We start from the raw sequence: 22,080 nt of genomic DNA on the forward strand, positions 1-22,080 counted from the left end.
GCACCCTGAGATTGTGGTCATTAGAATCTTCCTCTCAGGAATGTCTCCTTGGAAAAGTAGCTGATTCTTGATTAAAGATAGGGAATGTTCAAGACGAACCTGCAGTTTTTCCTAACATAAAGAAGTAATTTAAGACCACTGAAATTGTGTTAAAAAGACTCAGAAAGTAGCTTGAACATGCTTCCATTAGCCAAAAGTAGGATATTTTGAGTATCAGAAAGGGTACTATAAGGACTTTAGCTTCCTGCCAAAGTGGAATTAGCAGAGCCCAGATTTATCCTCCTTCCTAGAACAACCAAGAATAATAGATAAAATACATTAAACAACTGTTTAAGATATCAGATATCAAGCAGTGAAGAAAGTGATCTCTAGAGATGGGAAATGTGGTAAACCCTATCAACCTCAGCTTACTGCCACAGTTTTCCAGTTGCAACACAGGGAGAGGGAACTATGGTGTATAAGTAAGCCTCCCTGAGTTGAGAACACAGAGCTGAGAGTCTAGGGAGACCAAGGCTAACAGAGTTTGTAGAATGGAATACCAGAAAGGAGAGACCTATACATATAGAGAGAAGCCTGAGTTCTTCAAAGGGTTTCCTTGAATTTTCAGAGTTCTGATCAGTACATGTGTTTCAGGAAACTACCCAAGGCTAGAGAAAATATTATCCAAAAGGCTTAGAAAGAATAGTGTCTTGCACTTTCACAGGGCTGAGAATAGTGCCTGTGCCCCTAGCCAGACTGGGGAAACTCGTAATTCATGGGGCTTTGGGTAGGGTATTCAGGAGAGTCTTGCCTCATTAGTGGAGATTAATTAGCCATAGGCTTAGTTCCGCTCCAGACCTACCTAACACATCATAAAAGCAAGATCCAAGAGCATCAAGCTGTTTCTATGTAACTTAGCTGCATACCAGGCCAAGAGGCCAAGAAGATTTACAGGAATACAAAAAATATCCAGTATTCAACAAGGTCAGGTTGATTATGTCAGGCATACAAAGAGTACCAGGTATATAAAGAAGCAGAACAGGACCATTAATGAGAACAATCAATTGAAACTGACACAGAATTAGCAGAGAATGATGTGGAAGCATTATTGTAATTGTATTCATATGTTTAGAAGTTAAGTAGAGACATGGAAGATGCACAAAAGACTCAAATTGAACTTCCAGAGATGAAAACTACAATGTCTGAAAAGAAAAGTACATAGATAGAATTAATATCAAATTAGAAACTGCAGAACAAAATATTAATAAAATTAAAGGAATAGGAATAGAAACTATCCAGAATTAAAAAGACAGGTAAAAACCTTGGCTGGTGGCTCAGTTGGTTGGAGCATCATCCCACATACCAAAACGTGGTGGGTTTGATCCCTCATTGGGGTGAGTATGGAAGGCAACCAGTTAATGTTACTCTTTCCTCCTCCTCCTCCCTAAAATCAATAAATATATTGGATGAGGATTTTTAAAAAGGTAAAAGGATACACATATGGTGCACATGCATGGAAAAGAAGACATCAGTGAGCTATGGCGGCGTCCCCAACCCTGAGGCCACTAGGTCTGTGGCCTTTTAGGATCAGGGCCTCACAACAGGAGATGAGCAGCGGGCAGGAAAGCTGCATCTGTATTTGCAGCCACTCTGTATTGGTCACGTTACTGCCTGAGCTCCGCTTCCTGTCAGATCAGCAGCCTGCTGCCTTAGATTCTCAGCAGTGCTAACCCTACTGTGAAGTGCCTATGTGAGGGATCTGGGTTGCGCACTCCTTTCAAGAATCTAATGCCTGATGATCTGAGGTGGAGCTGAAGCCACAATGCTAGCCCTGGGGAACAGCTGCAAATACAGATTATCATTAGCAGAGAAGTTTGCACAGAGGCCATAAGTCAGTTGCTTTCAGACTCATCAAAACCCTATCAGGGAGTGACAAGTGACAAGCTGCATCTGGCATCAGGCTATGAAGCCTCCTCCCCCCGACCCCTGCCCCATTCTGTGGAAAAATTGTCTTCCACAAAACTGGTTCATGGTGCCAAAATGGTTGGGGACCACTGAGCTATAGGACAGCTTTATGAGTGGACTATTGGAGGTACCTGAAGGGGAGAGAGGGTGGAAGAGAAAGCTATTGAAAGAAATAGGGCTAAAAACTTTTCATAATTACTGAAAACTAAACCCACTAGTGGTAGAACCTCACTTAATACTAGACACAAAAATATGAAGAAAACTACTCCAAACCAGCTGTGAAGAGAAAAGCCTTAAAAAAACACCCAGAGAAAACAGACATGTTATATACAGCAGAACAAAGATAAAGGTGACGTCAAATTTCTTAATGGCAACATATAATACAAGCCAGGAGACACTGGAAAAACATTTTTAAAGTACTCAGAAAGAAACTGTTAACTTCTGTACCTGGCAAAAATATTTTTTAAAACAGTGACAAAATGAAGATGCATTTCAGGCATACAAAAACAAAGCATCCACTGCCAGACCTGCACTACAAGCCATGTTAAAGGGTGTCCTTTAGACAGAAGTAAAATAATGCCCTGGATTACTTTGACACCAATCCCAGATAGCAAATTATTTCATTTATGAATACTTCAATAACTTTCTCTAAAAGATAAAGACTTCTAAGCTTAAGCCACAGAAGTTATTGTTCTTTAAAAGTGAACACTTTCTTTATATCAAGCCATCTAATTAATATCCATCAGTTTTTTATCTCAGGCTTTTAGCAGTGTTTGATGGTCATGGTCTAGATCCATCACATGATCATTAAATGACCGTTGCAATGATAAGTCTGTCATTCTTTTTGCTTTTTTAATTGGCTGAAAGCTCAGTCTAAAAAGGAGCTTTTCCTCAGTAAGTTTTTGGTTTTCCTGAATTACTCTTCATGTAGGAAAGAGAAATACTTGATTCTTTCCGTTTGTTTTCAAAATAAAGAGTTGATTTCTTAGCATCTTCCAAAGGGACCATTAGAGGGTGAGGATGTTTTAATATTACTGGGACCTTAAAGTGTTCAACATATTTCAAATTACTTCAGTTATTTCTCTCCCCTGTCTTTAGGAAAAACAAAACAAAACGAAACAAAAACAACCTTTTAGCTGTACAGATGATAGTAAAGTGTACAATTTGATGTTTTGGTATATTTTGTGAAACCACCAATATAATTAAGATAGTGAACCTAGTTATCTCACCCAAAACTTTTCTGGTATGCCTTTGTGTAGTACCTTTCTCCCACATCTTTCCTGTCTCTAAGCAACTTAAAATCTGTGTCTGTCACCACTGATTAGTTTGCATAAATAGAATCATATATTATTTTTTCCCCTTCTTTTAGTCAGCTTAGTCATTTTGAGATTTACTTAGGCTGTTGCATGTATCAATAGTTCATTTCGTTTTATTGTTGAGTAGTAGTCTGCTGCATGGATAAACCACAATTATTTACCCATTCACCTGTTGATGGTAATTTGGATTGTTTCCAGGTTTTGGTGATTGCAAATAAAGCTGCTGTGAACATTCATAGATAGCTCTTATGGATACATACTTTCTTTTCTCTGGGATAAATATATAGGAACAGAGTACAATGGCTGGATTGTTTAGTAGTTGTATAGTTAGGAAGCTGTCAACTGTTCGCCAAAATGAGCTGTACTATTTGACCTTCCCATTAGCAATGAATGGAGTTTCAGTTCCTCCACATCTTTGTCAACATTTGGTATAATCAGTTGTTTTCATTTTACCTATTCGAAGGTGTGTGTAATAGTATGCCAATATTATTTTAATTTGCATTTTTCTAATGACTAAAGTTGAGTGCATCTTTTCATGGTTTATATGCCATCTATGTATCTACTGTAGTGAAGTCTGTTTAAATATATTTCTTGTCCCACCGGCATGTATTTATGTTTTGTACATATTTTCTCAGCTTTTTTCTATCTCTTTTATTTTGGAGTTTTTCCATGGCAATGTCCATAAATCCAATATAATTTTTCCTTAATGCTATCTAATCTGCTGTTAACCCCACCCAGCATATTTTTCACCTGAAAAATTGTAGTTTTCATTGCTAGATGTTTGATTTGCTTTCTTTTTTCATTTTTGATCTCTCCTTGTCATAGTTATACTTTACTTTTTATTTATTTTTTTAAGATTTTATTTATTTTTAGAGAGGGGAAGGGGGGGAAAAGGGAAAGAAATATCAGTATGTGGTTGCCTGTCGCATGCCCCCAGACATGTGACCTGACTAGGAGTCAAACTGGCAACCCTTTGGTTAGCAGGCTGGCACTCAGTCCACTGAGCCACACCAGCTAGGGCATCCTCTACTTTTTAAATATGTGGATATATTTATAACTTTTAATATCCCTATTCAGTTTGCCATCTTTGTCATTTCTAAGTGATTTAATTGATGTGATTGATTTTTCTCTTCCTCATGAGTGGTCTTTTTCTACTCTTGCATGCTTGGTAGTTATTAATTGAATGCCAAACATTGTGAATTTTACCTTGTTTGGTGTTGGAGTTTTTAATAAATATATTTTAATAAGGATAATTTTGTCTTTTAACGTGTATAATTCTGAGATTGTCATTGGATGTAATTAAACTACTTGGAACCAGTTTGCTTTTACGTTTCATTGGGCTGGACCAGACCAGCCTCTAATCTAGGGCTAATTTAGCATCACTAATGAATTAATACCCTTCTGAGTATTCTACTCAATGCCCCATATATTAGGAGTTTTTTTCTGTTATAGCAGGTCAAAACATTAACTATCACTTGATTTCTGTGACCTCTGAAATTGTTCTGTATGCTCCTTGAAAGTGGTTCCTTTCCCAGCTTTGGATCTCTTCCTCACATAGCTGCAATGATCAGTGATAAGCTAGGAGGATCTTCTGCAGATTTTTGGAGTTCTCTCTAGGTTGATTTCTCCTCTTAATACTCTGTGTTGTGGATTGTGGATATCTTGGCCTCCAGGCTGTCTTAGGATTCACCTTCCTCTGCTGCAGCCCTGAAACTCTCTCTGTCCAGGCAATAAACTGAGGCAATTGTAGGACTAATTTTTTTTTCTTTTCTGAAGGATCATTGCCTGTACTACCTGTTGTCCAGTGATTAAAATCCATTATTTTATGCATTTTTTCCTGCTATCTTAGTCACTTAGAATGAGAGGGTAAATTATTGTTACTCTGTTGTGGCTTGATGAATGAGTATATAGCCTAGGATTCTTAACGATGTAATGGATGGCATTGTAATGGACTGCCTTTGGAGAGAACTGTTCTTTGCCTACACAGATAAATGGATGTTTTCAAGGTGGTGTTCAAACAGAAGTCATTTGTCATCAGTGCTTACTGGGCAGGTTGGAAAAGTCAAGAAGCCTCAATATACTCTTTGAGGATTAGGAGGGAAGTATTAAGCCATCTTGATATCATTTTTATCCTTTTTTCTCCTGATGCATAGTGAGACTGTCCTATCACCTCCTTCACATAGAGGGAAGAGGGAAATAGCCAGCCATGCCCCAACTGCATTTTCCAATCTTACCTTTTTTATATTTCATGCAGTATGAGGCCTCTTGGTAAGTTTTACCTCATCAAGTGATAGTTAATTGCAGTAGATTATAAAGACTGGGGAATTCTGACATAGTTCCTCATCAGGGAAGGGTGAAGGTGGCACAAACTTTGAAATTTTTAAAATGATTTTCAAGAAACTCCATCCTTCCTACCTTTTAAATGGGGTGACTAGTGTTTGGCTTTTGAACTTTCTTGTATTACAATTACTTAAGTCTTTTATTTTTCAGTTATTCAAACGAAGAAATGTTGCTACCGCAGAAGAAGAAACAGAAGAGGAAGTTATGTCAGATGGAGGCTTCCATGAAGCTCAGATTAATAACATGGAAATGGCACCAGTAAGTAAGATAAAGAAACTCTGTAGTGTTTCTCCAGTGAAAATACGAGGTTAGATCTTTTTGTTTTTGAAAAAAAAGATTATATGGCTACCAAAAGTTACTTGGCATTTCATTTTTAAAAAGATGCCATATACTTAATCTCATGATTTACTAAATGTTTATTATATTTTAAATAACATACAGTTAGACAGGATTAACTGAATTATGAAGATTAATCCAGCTATTAAAATTTACAAATTATAATTATTCCTTAAAAGTTAAATAATAAGGGATATGTTAAAGGAAATCCCAGTTTGTTATTTATTTCAGTTACAAAATTGGATATGTTTTTATGATTTTAAAAATTGGTTCCATATCACAACTATTGGAATTTTTTATTATAACCCATTTATTATAACTAAACCCATTTATTATAACCCATTTATTGTAACTGTCTTGAGGTTACAAAAACATAAAAATTGTGCTTTATATAGATCACACCTGTCTATATTTCCAGTTTATTATAATGAACTTGATAGTATTTTAATAGAACATACACACACACACACACACTTGGTCGTCAAAAGAAAGAAAAATCTCTCTTCATTTACTTCAGTCACTCATTGTCTTTGTCTAGTGACAACCACTGTTACTAGATTCTTATTCTTTTGAGAAAATAAATCCCCCCGTCCTTTTTTTATGGTGGCATATTATAAACTCTCGTAGATTTTTCCTTTTTTCCACTTCATTATGTCTGCAGTTTTTATAGATCAGTTTTCTTTTGGAATTAGAGCAGTTTAAAATCCATTTGAAATTGATATAGATGTTGTAGTTACTATTATTATTTTATGGTGAATTATTCCAGGCCTTTGAGAAAGTCAAGCTGTTCTTTTTTTTAAGTGAGTGTTAAATTAATATGAAGTATTTTGTGGACTGTATTGGGGTTCTACAGCTGAAACAACCAATAGGAGAAAGAGAAAGTGATTGATTGATTGATTTAAGGAATTGGCACATGTAGTTGTTAGACTTGATAAACCCAAAATCCGTAGGGCAAGCCAGTAGGCTGGAAAGTCAGGTAAGAGTTGTAGTTTTGAGGCTGAATTTCTACTGTAGGATACCTCAGTCTTTGCTCAGCTGATTGAATGAGGCCCACCCACATTTTGTAGGGTAACCTACTTTCCTCAAAGTGTACTGATTTAAAATGTTAAATCACATCTAAAAAATACTTTCATAGCAACATTTAGACTGGTGTCTGTCCATACAACTGGGTATCATAATGTAAGTTGACACACAAAATTAACCATCGTAGTCTAGTCTTTGTCAATTTGACATCCACATATCCAACTCCTTAAATTATACTGAGTCTCAGATAAAGACAAGAACAAAGTTGTACCTCCATATAACATAACTACCCTGCATATAGCTTATTAGTGCACTAACCTTTTCCCCAGAAGAGGACGTAAAGTTCTTGGGTGTTGTTCAGTTCTCACCCTGATATCCTGTAAATTAAATACTGTGACGTAAAGTTAGTAATACTTAAAAACTATTAATGTAAAGTCAGTATATATTGTTATATGATAAGGAGATACAAGGTGGAAGAAAACATATATATATATATATATATATATATATTCATAATAGATTTATATAGATACCTTTGTTTATTCAGGAATCTGTCTATTAAGTTTCAAAGCAGTTACTTTTCTGACCCCTAAGAGCACAATGCTTTTATTCTTCCCATGAGGATTCTTAAGTGTTAGATATTGCTTATCAGCCATCTGGTGTTTTCACCTTGGCACAGCTTTCTTCACAGTTCATCTTGTTGACTGTAACCCTTCATGAAACAATACAAACTACTTCATTGACAAATAATCCTGAGAGTTAACTGCTAGTACTGGGGATGGGTTATGAGTCTAATAAAGCAAGAATATAGTGACAATCTGAAACATTTTTAATAAGTAAAATAGAAATTTTAAATAAGTTTAAGGGTCAGCTGTTGAGCTTACAAGTGGCTAGAACCTGTAAGTTATGTAAGACTGCTCTATACTCATTGAATAAATATTTGTTGAGCATCTACTGTACAGCTGTCAGTGAATAGAGTGGCAAGATAGACTGGTTCATTGACTTTCTAGGAGCTTATAGTATACTGAAGGAACCTGGGAGGTAGCTAAGAAAAATATCATTATCTGGTCCTCTGTGTAGGAAAGATTGGGAGTAGCCAACTCCCCTTCCATCCTTGAACTGGAGTTACCCGCCACCCCGCAACCCCATCCCTTTCCCTACCACTCCACTGCATTTTCCATATCAATGTTTCCGTTTTATTGTTCCTTCTTTCAATAATTATAGTGAAGAGACTAAAACATGTGTGTTTGTGTATATGGGATGGACCCAGAATTAAAATAGAGGGATGGGATAGAGATGGAATGGACCCTTTAGATTTGGAAGTCATGAGAAGCCTTCTTTTAGAATTTAATATTTAATCTGAACAGCAAGGAATAGCTAACCCTTCGATGAACAAGGAGAGGGAGAATAATAAACAGTTTGTCTTAGTATTTGCTACTAAGATTACTACTTTGTTGATGTTATGAACTTTCTTTAAAAAATCCTTACCCAAGGATATGATTATTAATTTGAGAAAGAGAATGAAAATGAATCATCAGTGTGAGAGAAACATCAATCGGTTGCCTCCCACATGCACCGTGACCAGAGCAAACCTGCAATCTTGTTATGTGCCCTGACCAGGGAATGACCCTACAACCTTTTGGTGCACAGGACGATGCTCCAACCAACTGAGCAACCCAGTCAGGGCTGTTGGGAGCTTTTAAATGATAGACAAAGAGTTTGGCTTAATCACATTATTAATCATCTCATACATTTCTACATGTAAAGGTTGCCCTTTCGTTGTGTAATTCCTCGAGATAAATATGAATTAATAACATGGCCACAGTTTTTATTGTCTTTGTGTTCCTTTGAATTAAATTTAAAATTTTCTTATATTTACTTTCTGTTTGTGATCCCAGGGTGGTGTGATTACTTCTGACATGATTGAAATGATATTTTCCAATAGCCCAGAGCAACAGCTTTCAGCAACGCAGAAATTCAGAAAATTGCTTTCAAAAGGTGAGTTCTCGATATGTTATGTATAATATTTATTCACAGAGTATTACTTTTTCATAGCCTATTGTTCATAACACAGGTAACTTGCTCTGGAGTTTGTCAACAGAATAAAAGGTCACATACAGATACACAGTTGTGAGCTGTAACTAACTTTTGGACTTCTTTATTTATTTGTGTGGCGTTACCAGGATCAGAAAGCGGCATTATTTTTATTTCTTAGCTACCTTATAAAAGACCTTAAAATGATAAGAACAGTAGGTAATAATTTTATGTTTATTCATATTGAGAAACTACACTCTTGTTTAAGAAAAACTAAAAATACCACTTGAGAGAGCAACGATTGTTGATTTTAATCTTAACAGTTTATCACTGAAATTAATTATGGATTTATTGGTAGGCAAGCTAACTACCTTTTGTATAATTAGGGTAGAATGGAGTATATTATTTCTTGTCATCTAGGCAAGTAAAGGAACTCCGAACTGTATTACAATGTCAATAGTAAATACTTAGAACTGACCCGCCAGTAGTAAGTTATGGTTGTTTGAAGTTATTAGTGAGAAGTTAACATACTCCTTGAGGTTAATGGGAATGAAAATGTATCACCATAACAAATTGTTAAATATTTGAAGGCCATGATTATGTACACCTTCCCCACCCCTCTAAAAATGTCTTGTCTCTTTTCAAAATGCTGAGCCTAATGGGTTTCTTATATAATGCGACTTTTTAAGGCCTTTCACTACTCTACTACCTCCCTCCATGTATTGGAGATTGCCAGCCTCCTTTCTTAGAAATATGATAACTAGAATGCAGTATTGCCAATGTGTTATTACTCTGTCAGTGGTGAGAGACTGCCTTCCTGAGACTACTTTCTAGTAATATATTCCAAGATAACATCAGTTATTTCAGTAGTCATGGCTCTCTCCAAATTAACATTGAATCATTAGTCAACACTTTCAGTAAAGCTATTGACTTGGCTAAGAATTCCCAGCAGTACTGTAGTCCAGCTGCCATTTTTCTTGCATTGCTACATGAATGTCATCAAAAATTTTGTCAAATCTCTTGCTGAAATTATTATGCTGATTGGTTAGGACATTAACTGTTTATTCATCCAACAAATTTCTACTGACTGATTTCATTTATAAGATGCTCTATTGTTATAAACGAAATGAAATTAATTTGGTAAATCATCCTTGGTGAATTCTTGCTCTGGCTTCTACTTAACACTACGGCTGCAAAACTAAATCCTGCAAGCACACTCAGAATCTTCTAATACAGGTTCTTTCTTTTTTTTCTATTTTCTTTTTCCCCTTTTTTTAAAAAAAGTCTTTGTAAGAGTTTGATCCCAACTGACAACATGTGCTGGGAGGGGAGATCTCAAATGCTCTCCAAATCCAGTTTCTACAGACAGTTGATGCTAAACAAAAAGATGAACAATAAACCCATACACAGAAAAAGGGCTAGGAATTATACCAGAATAATAACAAAGGTTGTCTTTGGATGGTTTTCCTGCTACTTTCTAAGTTTTCTAAAATAGTAGAGATAATAATTTTAATTTTTAGGAATTCTGCCCATCATTTCCATGTAAAAGCTTACCTTATTGTGAAATCTTTCAAGCTACCATAGTGTCAAAGTGACCAAACTCAATTTGACTTTTTTTTCCTTTTTTTAGATCTCTGATTTAATTTAGATCGGAATTTAGATTCACGTAGAAATTTAGATTTCAGCGTGAAAGAGATACTAAAATGGAGGGAAGGATATTATGAAGTAATTTTGAGCTATAAAGTCTTTGTATTGAAATCAAAGGATTGTTTTTCTTCTTTCCTTTTATTTTATGGGGAGACAGAACCTAATCCTCCTATTGACGAAGTCATCAGCACACCAGGAGTAGTGGCCAGGTTTGTGGAGTTCCTCAAACGAAAGGAGAATTGTACGCTGCAGGTACGGACCTTTTCATTTCTTGCCTTACATTTTTCTTAATACTCTTGGCAAACTTAAATTCTTACTTATTTTAATCTGTATGGTGGGTTAATTTTTTATAATAATGTTCCCAATGACAAGTTTCATTGATAGTTTAGTTAACATCTAGGCCCTTGGTTTTACTTTTTAGGACTTTTGTCATTTTTAGTCATGTAAAAGATTATTTTATGATTGTGGATGATACTTAATAGGGAATTGTTGCAGTAGGGGAGTCGTAATAGATAGGACCTTAGTGTGGGCTATGTAAAATTTGGTTTTGAAGGATTTTTTAGATTATACTTGTTAGCTTTCTTAAAGCTGTGTAACATAGGCTAAATTGGAGATTCACTAATCCCCATACCTGGTTTGCATCAATTCTCCCCTTACCTCAAAAGTACTAACAAGGTGATAGCCTTTTCAGGGATCTGTGTGCTTTCTGTGTTTGTTTCGTCTATCAGTATTGTATTATATAAGGGTTTCAGTAGGAAATTCTACAACTTCTGGATTAGATAATTTTCACAGTAAAAAGAACCACTGTCAACTAACTCTCATCCTGGGAGCTACTTAAAAATTTTAAAATAGCATTTTATTCCTGAATAAAGTTGGGCTGACAGTAAATCGGTAATTTTTCAGTAGCTAGACTTCTTGGAATAACCAACTGACTTAGTTTCTCTATTTTTTTGACAAATATTCATGACACCTAAAATCTCACTTGTAGGATCTAATCTGAAGGGTTCAGGCAACTGTAAAAATTGGTTAGGTACCGAGTAGCTCACAAAATGGGATTAGTTTTCCAAGTAAATATTTTGCCAGTAACAAGTTAATCATAAAGATAACTTTCACCCCCTCATTTCCTTTTGCCTTACTGTAAGGCTATAGGGATTGGGACATTTTTGTAAATGACAACTCTGTCCTCAGGTTTCTTATTGTCCAGAGTATTGTAGATAATTCTTAAGACTTGATGCTTTTTCTTGATATTTTCTCTCCTTTCCTCCCACCCCATCTTTTTACTCTTTTATTCTCTTTGTTGCGGTGATGAGTTTCTTCCAGAGGAAAAACAAGAAATCCAGAAAAGGTAGAGTATTTCAGTATCCCATCAGTTTTTCTTCTCCAGTTTGACAGTTACTGATTCCTAAGTTCATTTGAATTAAGATTCTGTTTTGCTAGCTGCCTCCTGGATTATAATTCTGGTCCCCATCTAAGTCCAGGATCGCCATCATCTGAGAAATTAACAGGTTTACCTAGAAAGCAGGGAAAGAAAGACTTTTCTCAGAAAAAAAAAAATCCAGACAACCAACACTGCAGAGAACAGAGCCTGAGCCCTTAAGCAACCTGCCAAGAGAGCCAGAGGAACCAAATGAAGAGCTTTATTGCAGTTTATCATTTGAAAAGCTTTGTAGGAAGAAGGAGGTAGGGAAAATCATTTTGTTCATGTGAAAATATATTTCTTCCTGTCTCTGACAATGAGAGTAGTTCCAAGACACTGAATTCACTCCTGGATCTAGCAGTTTTTTATAGGTGATTACAGAGGTCCAGTTTCTTAATGCGCTTAAGGAAGATGGTATAACCTGCTAGGCCTAAAATGAAGTCAGAGAAATGTGTTTCCCCATCTTTACATTCTCCAGTACTCCCTAAAGAGTACATAATGTTCTCTTAGACAGTGCCCTCTCCTGGCTAACACATGTAAATTCTATGTCATTTTCAATTCTGTAATCCTGAAACTTGTATCTTTAAAACATCTGAAGATGAATGCTTTCAGAAATCTCTAATTTGCTTCTATTTAAATTCTCAGATTCCACCCTTGTGCAAACTGATAATTAGGCTGAAAGATTGAGAAATGATTCCTCTGGAAGTGACTGCCTCCTGATTTTCACCTTAGCTATCCAAAAACTCTGAGAAATAATCAACCTGTTTATTATCTAAGGTCATCCCCAGCTTTTCTTCTGTGTACATTATAGCACAACATGGTGTTTTTTTTTCTTCTTTAGTGTGACTAATGGGTAATCTTGATCGCCCCAGAAGCAGGAGGAGCAAGTATATTGAGGGAGACCTGAAGGCCAGGAGGCTTCATGCTCAAGTAACTAGATGTGCTCTGGGAAACTTAGAAGGTCCTCCTTCTTCTGTCTTCTTGGAGAGTACTACCACATTAGTTGTCTGGGGTACTCCCGCTTGCTTGCTGGAAAGTTGAGTAGTGTGTCTTTGGAATGAGGCTTTTGCCGTTTCTCTTCCAGGAAGAGAATATGGTCATAATAGCTAAATTCATTAGTAAATCCTATGAACAAACTTAATTCGTTCATTCCTTTGATAAAGGACTATAACTCCTAGTAAAGAGTCTCTTCACTTCCTTTCTGGCTTTTCGTATACAGAAATCAGTGAGGCACCTCGAATCAGGGAGATAAAAACACCTGCTTTGGGCAGTGCTATCCAGATACACACTTACCCTCAAATGAGATGAACATGGGTGGAATCTAGGATTTTGGAAGGAGACAATACCATCTGTCTAGGAGCATTTTCAAGCTCAGTGACATGTAGGTCTCAGACGTACTTGAGCCCTTGAAATGAGATTGGTTTTCCTTATGGTATATTTCCTGTGCCCACTCTATTTTGGTTTTTGAGTCCAGGCCCAGCCTCTTTGTACTGTCCTTTGCAGTGCTGACATGTACATTCTCAAACCTTTTAAAGAAGCTTATAAAAATATTTAGAAATAAGTAAATTTGCCTCCTACTGCCAGTCATTAGATACTCTTCCTAAAGCCATAAATTTGAAAAAAATGGTTTAGTTTTCCCATTCCTACCTCTGTTGTCCCTTCTAAAAGCTTAATGTGATAAACTGCAGTAAGCCTTCATCCTCCTACGTCTTTCCCCATCTTCATTGATCCCTCTGCCTTCCTTGAAAGGTTGCTCAGATGACTCAGGCACTGTTCTCTGCAGAGTTTTATATCTGGGTTTATTTTTCTGATGTGAGCCTTTCTTTTCACTTGCTCTCCAGGTGAGCCTGGCATTTGCTAGGAACCAGAGTGGACCCAGCAAAGTGGCCAGCAACAGAGTCCTGATCCAAATGGAGAAAGGGAACCAGGCGTACCTCAACCTGGAGTGGGAAACTTGATAGGAGGTCAGAAGTATTTCAGCTTTGGATTTTCATTTTCCTAACTTAAGGAACTGAGCACCAGCAGGTAGAGACTGAGAAAGGGAAGAGAGAAAATATCAAATCTTCAGTGTGCCCTTCACAGTTCAGTTGTAGCTTATTTAGCAAGTTCTGGATAGTGAAAAATAATGGAATTACAGTTTATAAGCAATTACAGCTGCATGACAGGTTGTTTCCTTGTATGATGCCATTCTTGGAACATTAAGAATATAGTAGAATATAGTAGTTTAAAATGACAAACAGGAAGTAAAGATAGTTATTTTGGCTACCATTTATTATTTGAGGTAGTACTATTTCTTAGGGGTTTTTTTTTTTTTTTTTTATGTTACTCATTTGTTTTTGAGTCACATGGTTAAATTACTTTTTCTCACCATTTCTAACATAACTATGTGATTGTGCTGTCAACTCTGGGTTTTCCTATTTCACAACTCTCTGTTAATTTTTTTATTTAATCCTTACCTGAGAATATGTTTTTTAAAAATTGATTTTAGAGAGAGAGAAAGAGAAACATATTGGTTACCTCCTGTACGTATCCTGATCAGGGATCAAACCCTTAACCAAGGTATGTGCCCTGACCGGGAATCAAACCCGCAACCTTTTGGTGTATGGGATAACGCTCCAACAACTGAGCCACCCGGGCAGGGCCTCTTTAGTGTTCAGTTCTTAATCAGGGACTCAAAGCCAAGACATTTAACCAAAAAAGTGACTGTAGTACTCAGTGAAAGAGAAGTTTATCATACACACAAATACATGGGTATAGGAAATTGCACAGATATAGTTTGATGAGTTTGTTTAAGGTAAAAATATTAAAGTACTCTGCATGCAGTGTGCATGTATGTTTTAATGGCTTATTTAATGCATGAATATGATTTAGTTTTCAGTGCCCTTCTGAGTATAAGTTATTTGTTTTTGTCCTGGTAATGACAACGGATTTCTGATTTCCAGTCTTGCCGAAAGAGACCTTGAATCTTTGTTTTTGGAAGTTACCATCATTGTGTACTTTTTAGTAATAAACATATGACTCTGGTACATTCTTCCTTTGCTGGGATGTTCTGATTTCTAATTTTCTTCCATCTGTGTTGAGGGTATTACTCACTCCTAATTTTTCTAGTCATTGTCACTTATTTATTTTTTCCTTCTCCTTTTTATTCACTTCAGTAGCACCTGGAATTCTCTTTCATTTTCTGTGAGACCTTTGGTCATCACACAAATAGTTTGTACTCTGGCAGCAACTAGTATTCTGATTTCATTGAAAACTCCTTTTAATATATCCTTTACCTATTCAGACTGTTGTTACCATTTCTTTTGCATTTCTTTTGCAATCACACTGTAGTCTGTTTTCTCTTTGATATAGATTGGTGTGTATGCCGATCTTATTCTTTACAGGTTGCTTTGCCTCCAGTTTTCATTTCTTTGACTTGGTCTCTACAATAAGTGATGACTATTGAACTTTGAGCTTGCTCTCTGGTAGTAAAGTTTGCTTTTGTATACACGTCATATGTGTGTGTTTTACTAATAAATTTTCCTGGTAAGCAAAAGGAGCTGCATTTTAAGTAAACTGTGTTTTCTTTTTAGTGTCCACTAAATAATCTGACATATTATTTGATATTTCTGGCCCTAGAAACTAAAACTACAATTCAAAGATTTTTGTCAGTGTTGTAGGTATGCTTAAGAGAGGAAACTGTGAAAGAAGAAGCCAGAGAGTCTGGTTTTAAGTGAATTACATTAGGAGGCTCTAATCTAGTTCTCTTTGGCTGTGTAACATTACTCAAGTCATTAGATTGTTGAATCTGTTTCTGATCGTTTCCTCATTCATTAACTAGATGGAAGAACCAGACTTCTCTGGGTTGCCGTGGGAAATACCTAGAGTATGTGAATAATGCTTTGAAAATGCAAAGTACTGTATAAATGTAAAGTTTCAATTCAGACATTGGAAAGAGTTTGAGCATTGGTTTCAGTAGTGATTTAATTACAGGGGGATATTTGGTGGGTTTTAATTTATCCATGGTGCTCCTGTTCTGGTAATTGCTACTGCTGTAATAACAGTGTCCATTGTGGCTACCATACCACTTCATCTCACTTATGTATGTCACATGTTTAGGTTTCTTTGAACGTCCTCTTCTTTAAATGTCTTCTGCTGTGAATATGCTGTCGTTAATGTGGCTTTGAACTATGCTAATAACCAGATTGTCTTCCCATTTCTTCCATCTTCCCTTACCCCTTATGATTGATGTTTTAGTTTTTCATATGATTACTGCCTTTCAGTCTGCCCAAAAGCTAGGAAGAGTCATCTCCTTTTTTTTTTTTTTTTTTTTGATGACTTTTTATTGATCTCTCATTCAAGGGGCATACCACTGACATTTTTTTTTTTTTTGGCATATGAGCTTCATTAAAGGATAAATAAAAGATAAAATGGGAGAAGGAAACAAAACTAAACTCAACTAAAATAGAACTATAAGAGTTCATTTTTGGATTTTAATAGTTAATTCCTAGATTTCTCCAAATTAGGTTAAAGAGTCAAGTTACTATAAAGGTGGGTAGGATTATTAATACGCTATATTTTTCAGTGGCCGTAATTTTCTTCATACTCTCTGTTTACCAGTTTATCAACCTTTAAGCATACTCTTTTTAAAAAGTCTTACCTCTGTACCTTGCTTTGGAGCCTTCTTAATTATATGCATGTTAACTTCTTTTGTCGTAATTATCATTTAAAATATCTTACGCATTTTTCACTCTGCCTGTACTTTATACATTTTATACTAACATCCTCTCTCCGTTTCACTTTTCTCATTCTATAGAAATTATTTAATTTTATTTTTTATTAGATAATATACATGGTATGAGGCCAAAGTTACAGGCGGCTTTACAGTGAAAAGCATTTTTCCTTCCCATCTTTGTTCCCCATTTACCCTGACCTCTCCATGTAGGTAACAAGCATTTACAGTTTCTTGTGATTCCTTCCAGAGATACTCTGCAATAAGTAAACTAATGCATACATTCCTTCTTAACCCTTTTAGAGAATATAGTATGATATCCTATTAATGTATACTGTTACATTTTTAAAAAATTTGTATCTTGGGAGATCATTCCGTATCAGCATATGAAGCAGTCCCTCATTTCTTTTTATGGTCTTGTGTCAGCTCTGCCTTCATCTGAAATTTTAGATACCCTGAATAGCCAGCCCTCTAGGTTTCTGAGGAATTTCTCCTGGGAATTCTTCTTTTAAAAATAATGTATTCACTGGATAGATTATATGCAAATAATCTCAAATTTTTTATTTTTTCATGTACAGAAAATCTTGCTGATATAGTAAACAAGCTATTCTAATAAGATAATGAAATTATTTTTATCTTTATAGTTTGAATCAGCTTGGGTATTGACAAATATTGCTTCAGGAAATTCTCTTCAGACCCGGATTGTGATTCAGGCAGGAGCTGTGCCTATCTTCATAGAGTTGCTCAGCTCAGAGTTTGAAGATGTCCAAGAGCAGGTAAAAAAATGAAACCAAAAGAAACAGGTGAAAGAATATAATTTTTCCCTTTGCTCTTATTTTAGGGCCTCAGTTTTACTACTTGGCCATGATAATCCATGGTTCATTACAGGGGGCATTCTAGAAATCTAAACTTACTAAAATAGAAAATTTCATAGGGGAATATAGGTAGAATTTCTCCTATAAACAAAATGATTTTTCCTTCCAAACCTTAAACTCTTTAAGCCCTTAGATAGACTTTTTAGACCATGTAAGCAGTTACGTTTTTTAGTGTAGGAATCTATAGTGTTAATTGGTAGCAGGGTTTTGTCTCTTGTGCATAAGACTTAGAGAACATGAGTTTTTAATTAATTTTTTTATTACTTCAGTCTTTATCATATTTGTAAATATAATCACTGCTAAGTAAGAATGATTTTCTTCTACAGCTTTATTGAGGTATGATTGACTTATAATAAACTGCATATATTTAAATCTAATAAGTTTTGACATATGTATATACCCGTGAAACCATCATGACAATAATTAATATGTACATCACCCCAAAATATAATTAATATGTACATATTAATAAAGATAATTAATATGCACATCACTCCCAAAGGTTTTCTGCATTTTGATGTTAAATTTTTATTTACTATTTTCTTTGGCAAGCAAGCTCAAAGTACATTTTTAACCAGTTCAGTAACCCATATAAATCACTGCTCAAGGGCTGTGTGGAATGTTACTTAGGGGTGGGTACTTGAGAGGTAAAGAATATATATAAGAACTATTTCCTTCCTTTACTAAGTTTACTACTATGTTCACATGTCTGCTTTATAGTGTTATTCATCTTCTTTCCCTAATCTCACAAGTATTTCATGACTCCTTGATGAGTGAACTTTAAAGTTATTAATAATGTTGATTAATTACTATGTAACTTTGTAAAAAGTTATTGTGATTTGTTGGCATTTTTGGAAAGATTCTGAGAGAAACTATTCAACCTGTCATTAATAATTTTTCCATAGGCAGTCTGGGCTCTTGGCAACATTGCTGGAGATAGTACCATGTGCAGAGACTATGTCTTAGACTGCAATATTCTTCCCCCTCTTTTGCAGTAAGTTTCTAATTTTTTTTAAAGTAATAAAAATATTGGAAGTTCTCCTAAAAGCAGTGCATCTTTGGAAATTATTTTAGATTTGCTACTGGGATTTTTTGGTACAGACATTTACTGACTTGTTGAGGCATTTCTTCATGCATCCTTAGTCCAGTCTCAAAATTCTATATTATTTGGTTAGAATTAAACTATCATTCTGGAGAAAATGGTTTAGTAACTTTATATGCCATCAGGGAGTTAATGTTTGTTTGTTATATAGTTTACCATTGTATTATCATACTTGTAGGTTATTTTCAAAACAAAACCGCCTGACGATGACCCGGAACGCAGTGTGGGCTTTGTCTAATCTCTGTAGAGGGAAAAGTCCACCTCCAGAATTCGCAAAGGTAAGCATTATAGTTGTAGGAAATTGGCAGGAAAAAATGCAATCAAAAGAATGTAGCAACCAATATTAATGTGAAAGGAAAGAGAGAATAAAATTCTACCATTATAAATTTTATCAAAAATTATTTGGTTCTAGCGAAATAGGACTTTTTGTTGCTTATTTTTGTTATAATTTAGAATAAGTTTTTGCTGCCTGTACAAAGCTCTGAATTTATTTTTAAAGCGAGCATTTTCTGTATCTACAGTACAGAATTTCCTAGCTTTAGCATTTGTGAAAGTTCCTTTACCTCCTTAGTCTACAGCAAGTGTGTTTTGACGAGGAATCTCTCAGAATTGGTATTGCATTCAACTTTGCTCTCTGAAATTACTTTCCTCGGCCTCTTACTATCTCATCAAACTAAACTACAAGGCCATTGGTGACATTCTCAAAGATGGAAATGCTGCTTGGCAACTCACTACTCTATCCCTAAAAGTACTAATCACTCCAGAAGTCACCAAGTGTGTTCCTTGTTGCTTTCTGGAGCTTCTCACCTTACTTCTGGCTTTTATTCTTTTGAGTTTCATAATCATATCTTTCCTTTACAGGTTTCCCCCTGTCTGAATGTGCTTTCCTGGTTGCTGTTTGTCAGTGACACTGACGTGCTGGCTGATGCCTGCTGGGCCCTTTCATACCTGTCAGATGGACCTAATGATAAAATTCAAGCAGTCATTGATGCAGGGGTGTGTAGAAGACTTGTGGAGCTGCTGATGTAAGTTATCTTTAAGAAAGTGTGTCTGCTCTTTTGTCCTGTATTAATTTTTTTTTTGTTGTACTCAAATATTAATTCATTATGTTGATTTATTATGCTTTGGGCGTCTGTCTTCTGTACTTGTTTATATTGATGTCAGATTTCTTTGTTTGTTTTGAGGCTTCTAAAGAACCCCTCACTCTTACACTGTTAGCAGTCCTTCAAGAACATTTGGAAAACTGATCTGTATAATTCCAGCTCATGGTTAATAACCTGAGACCCACCACGGGATAGTGGAAGGAATATTGCCACTAAAAATAGTCATTCCTTATCCTTCTGTCTGATTTAGAGCTTATTCTAGACTGTTGTCATAGTTGGAATTTTATTTTGCTATGTCTCTTTGTGATGCCTTTGATTTATCGAGTAGGAAATTTATCGATAACATAGAGACTGTATTAATCAAATTTTTAGATAATACTAAAGAAGAAAAGCATCAGAGTTAAAACATAATGGGGAAATAATACAGTTAAAAGCTATGTGAAATGTAATGCAAGTATGTACAAAATAGATGCAAAGAAACATTGTCCCAAACGTGACATGGGGAATGGATTGGATTGGCATAATGTAAACAACACAAAACTCTGGGATTATAGCTGGTCACAGACAGGGTGCACATCAGCAGCATAATACTATTGTGAATTAAAAGTACTCTGATGTTCCAGTAGTCAGAAGTACAACATTCACAATCTGGGAAGTAATCTTTTGTATTCTTTAGTCCCTAGATTATTATGTATCTTAACCATTTCTTTTAACCATCCAATCTTAAAGTAAATGTGAAGGAACTGTCACAGTTTTAAGAAGAATAATCCATCTTATTAAAGGGGAGAGAAGATAGGATCTAAAATATTGGGTTGGCCAAAAAGTCCATTTAGTTTTTTCCATAAAATAAAAGACACATTTTTCATTTTCACCAGTAGTGTTATTAATTTGGGTATTTTGAGTGTGTCAACCATCTCCCATGTATAACATTGATCATTCTCAGTGAATGTCTCAATTTGATCGCTGTCACCTTCAGCTTGTCTACCCGAATGTGGAGCATTGTCCAGTGAGGAATCTCCAGCACGAAACTTCACAAACCACTTTTGACACAAATTGATCAATCACAGCACCTTCTCCCTATACTATACAAATCTTTTTTTGAGTTTCAGTTGTGGTTTCACCTTGCTTGAAACAGGAAAGCGTAATATGCTGAAAATGTCTGTTTTCTTCCATCTTCAATATTAAAACACCTACACAAAAATTCACCAATTTTGGTAAGTTTTTTTAAATGCACATTGATAAGACAGCTGTCACAGATTGTTTTGAATGAAGTTAAAGACAACTAAGCACTACAAGAGCCATTGTATGGAAAAAAACCAAATGAACTTTTTGGCCAACCTAATATATTAACTTACTTGAAATAAATACTTGATATATCTTTAAATATATAAAAGGTTTTGTGGAGGACGTTTTTGAGTTTTGTTTGTTTTTTGTTTCTTGACCAGTAAGTCAGGAGTGGTTTAGTGAGTTCTCTATTTAAAGTGTAAAGCATGGCTTTTATTTTCGGGTTATTTCAAGTTGACATATTTTCTGCTCTAAAATTTATGCAACTTGTAAAACTTAGAAGTGCTGCATAAATGTTAACTACTGCTCTTCGTTATCTCAGCAACCACAGAGACCAAGTGAAGAGGGAATGAAGGCTGTAATAAAGAATGGGAGAGAATACTTGGTATCTGGGTGATAGAATACCTGGGAAATATTACTAGGAAAGATTTCTAATTTTTTTATCCAAAAATACTAAATAAATGAAGAGACAGTTCTTCCAGGGGTCACCTCTAACATTCCATCATCATAATAGGGTTCCCTTAATAAACACCAGAGGTACCTTTCTGCTCTAAAATCCTATCAAGTGTTATTTACTTTGGATTTCAGCACCAAGGAAAAGAGACTAAAGATAGAAATAGAATTGTTGGATATAATAACATTTCTTTTTATGGTTGCAGGCATAACGATTACAAAGTGGTTTCTCCTGCTTTGAGGGCTGTGGGAAACATTGTCACAGGGGATGATATTCAGACACAGGTATGAATAAGTGGCAGCTATTTTTCTCCTTCAAAAATAGTACATTGAACCCCATAATTAAGTTTCTATTATACTATTGAATTCCATATTATTGAAGAGAATTGATCCTTGGTTTCATTAATGCTTGTTAAAAATTAGGCAACTATACACTACCATTATTATCTCTGTTTTGATCTGGTATTTGCAGCAATTTTGGGTTCCTCTATGATT

General features: G+C 35.5%; 1 protein-coding gene across 1 annotated transcript in view; it reads left to right on the top strand.

Moving 5' to 3' along the window:
- Nucleotides 1-22,080, top strand: part of KPNA1 (karyopherin subunit alpha 1) — a 76,563-nt gene that overhangs the window by 32,353 nt on the left and 22,130 nt on the right. Inside the window, exons 3-10 of the mRNA XM_054575217.1 lie at nucleotides 5,751-5,858; nucleotides 8,858-8,957; nucleotides 10,798-10,892; nucleotides 17,413-17,544; nucleotides 18,549-18,637; nucleotides 18,924-19,023; nucleotides 19,607-19,770; nucleotides 21,792-21,870. Coding sequence (XP_054431192.1) covers nucleotides 5,751-5,858; nucleotides 8,858-8,957; nucleotides 10,798-10,892; nucleotides 17,413-17,544; nucleotides 18,549-18,637; nucleotides 18,924-19,023; nucleotides 19,607-19,770; nucleotides 21,792-21,870 — 867 coding nt within the window. The remainder of the gene's footprint in view (nucleotides 1-5,750; nucleotides 5,859-8,857; nucleotides 8,958-10,797; nucleotides 10,893-17,412; nucleotides 17,545-18,548; nucleotides 18,638-18,923; nucleotides 19,024-19,606; nucleotides 19,771-21,791; nucleotides 21,871-22,080) is intronic.

The sequence above is a fragment of the Pteronotus mesoamericanus genome, unplaced genomic scaffold (assembly GCF_021234165.1).
Source record: "Pteronotus mesoamericanus isolate MK-2021 breed Mesoamerican mustached bat unplaced genomic scaffold, CSHL_Meso_final contig_27, whole genome shotgun sequence".
NCBI lineage: Eukaryota > Metazoa > Chordata > Mammalia > Chiroptera > Mormoopidae > Pteronotus > Pteronotus mesoamericanus.